The sequence below is a fragment of the Rhagoletis zephyria genome, unplaced genomic scaffold, assembly GCF_001687245.7.
Source record: "Rhagoletis zephyria isolate East Lansing unplaced genomic scaffold, Rhagoletis_zephyria_1.1 Rzeph_scaffold_47794, whole genome shotgun sequence".
Taxonomy (NCBI): Eukaryota; Metazoa; Arthropoda; class Insecta; order Diptera; family Tephritidae; genus Rhagoletis; species Rhagoletis zephyria.
Window position 1 is genome coordinate 1 of NW_016204849.1, and position 2219 is coordinate 2219.

Here is a 2219-nt window from a genome sequence, read left to right on the forward strand (position 1 = left end):
TATAACGTCGAGATACGAGCTGCTCATCACAACTAATGCAGAATTAATGGAAATTACGGGTCTGTCGGAAATTGCTCTTTTGGAAATTAAACAAAAGTTGGGTGAAGACTATTTCCCGCGCCAACAATGTATTTTATTTAAGAAAAAAACAACTGCTAAAGTATACAAAACTGGCATCGAAAAGTAAGTACATATTTTAAAAAGGATATGATCAACAATTTCATCAAGCACTTTGTTTTTCTGCCAGCAGCTTCGATATACTAACCGCTAAAATACCACTTCAAACTGGTAGTATATGGGAAATTTGCGGCAAATCAAGTGCTGGCAAAACTCAATTGTGTCACACAATGGCCCTTAATTTCGTAGCGCAATCACATGGGACTGTTTTATACATCGACACCAAGGGNAAATAAGGACTGTGGGCGTATAATGCAAGAAGTACTGGTGGAGCGTGCAAGCTCTGCTGAAGGTACATGTGATATATTAGAAAAACTGCTAACACAGTTGACGGCTGGAACCAACTCAGATTTGAGTAATTTAAAATTAGTCGTAATTGATGCATTGGCGGCAGTGTTTTTTACACATCGCACGGAAACTGAGCATTTAAGAGGTTGGTTTATTAATGCTCATTAAAAAGGTTAAAACGAGGCTATTATTACTATTTTAGGAAAATATTTGTTGACGACATTGAACAACTTGGTGTATAAGTTATCCAAAGAGCATCATATCGCTTTTATTTATGTAAATTTGATAGTGAATATTGAAGAAGAAACACTAGCAGCCGAAGATGAAGGTAAACAATAAGGCCTTGCTAGCCATGTGAATAATATTTCTAATATTGCAAATTTATCAATAATAGAATATGAAGAACATATTGAAGAAGTTACAGCCTCACCAAGCCATGGTTGTGGCAAAGGTATGCGTCCAGCTTTAGGTGAATATTGGAGCCGAGCACCTCGTTTGCGCTTATCCATTGGAATACCCCCAGATTCTTCTGCTATGACAAATGAACGCACACTAAGGATAATCAAAAGCTGCTATACTGCTGCTGGTGGCATGTGCAGCTTACGCATAACATCTGCTGGTGTTCTCTGAGATGATAATGTATAATACGCGAAAGTATATCAGCGAATAACAATTTGAAAGTAAGTCATTGTTTTGAAAAAATGGCGAAACTTTCAATAAAAAATATACATAGTTATTAGCAGATAATAGGCGACATAAATACATCATTTTAGCTTGTTCTAGAGTCAGAGCTCATTTACTTTAAATCCTACTTCAGTTTGCGAGTTTTAATACACGTAAAAATAACAATAATTCAATTCAAAATGCGTATGGAAATAATTTATTAATATACCAACACATTTTAGAGCACGTCCTATCATCATTAAAAATCAATAAATATTGGGCATTGACATTGCTATAATGATAATAATAACATTAATATACTATATAATAATATCATTATTTTGGCGCTTACACTTTTGCTGCTGCTCCTATTTGTGGTGTGCTTATTGATGTTGTTACATCAATGGAGGAACCTACAGTTTTATGCTGAAATGGCAAATGGATGTTATGAGAAGCGTTTTCATGGCAGAAATACACTCAAGAAGTTTTGTCATTGCCTGCTGAGGGGCGAGAAAATGCACATAAACTAGATTGAGTGCAAACCCACCAGAATTCCCGATATCTTAACGAAATCTTTAGGGAGTATCTCATTTCTCGTAACAATTTTTTTACGAATCTTCAATGAAAATTATATGAAGTGGTTGACACGAACTCACAAAGGAATTTCTGTATGAAAAATAAAGAAAATTCTGCAAGAAATCCTTCACATAGCAGCATTATTTTCATTGCTTTACCGATTTTCTTCAGAAATCTCGTAAAAGAATCTAAGTGTGCACAGTTTGTTTCATTTTAGAAAATTCTGCCAAAAATCGGATGAGATCTTTACTAGTTCATTAAAATTTCATTACAATTCAGAATACTCTGAAAAAGTGGTTTGCAAGGAAGCTACTTCAGTTTTCGAGCAACGTGGCATTGCAACTTCTGTTTGTAAAAAGTAGCGCATTAAACGAATATTCAAGCACAAAATCGTTACTAAAAACAAAAGTAAATCATTAGTAAGGCTTCCCTCTATGAAATGAGGTTACTATTCGGTTAGTAGCCATTTTATATTTACTTTGTCACATCAACATTTTATTAGATACATTATTTCA

The 2219-nt window shown here is 34.5% G+C and overlaps 1 protein-coding gene across 1 annotated transcript; it reads left to right on the forward strand.

Moving 5' to 3' along the window:
- Positions 1 to 5: 5 nt before the first annotated feature.
- Positions 6 to 1399, forward strand: LOC108355613 (DNA repair protein RAD51 homolog 4-like; the record flags this gene model as incomplete). The annotated part of the gene is made up of 5 exons (XM_017606766.1): positions 6 to 183; positions 251 to 410; positions 505 to 610; positions 668 to 793; positions 860 to 1399. Coding segments are annotated over 5 exons (806 nt in total), but the record flags the coding sequence as incomplete, so codon positions are not given.
- Between the last annotated feature and the right edge of the window lie 820 nt (positions 1400 to 2219).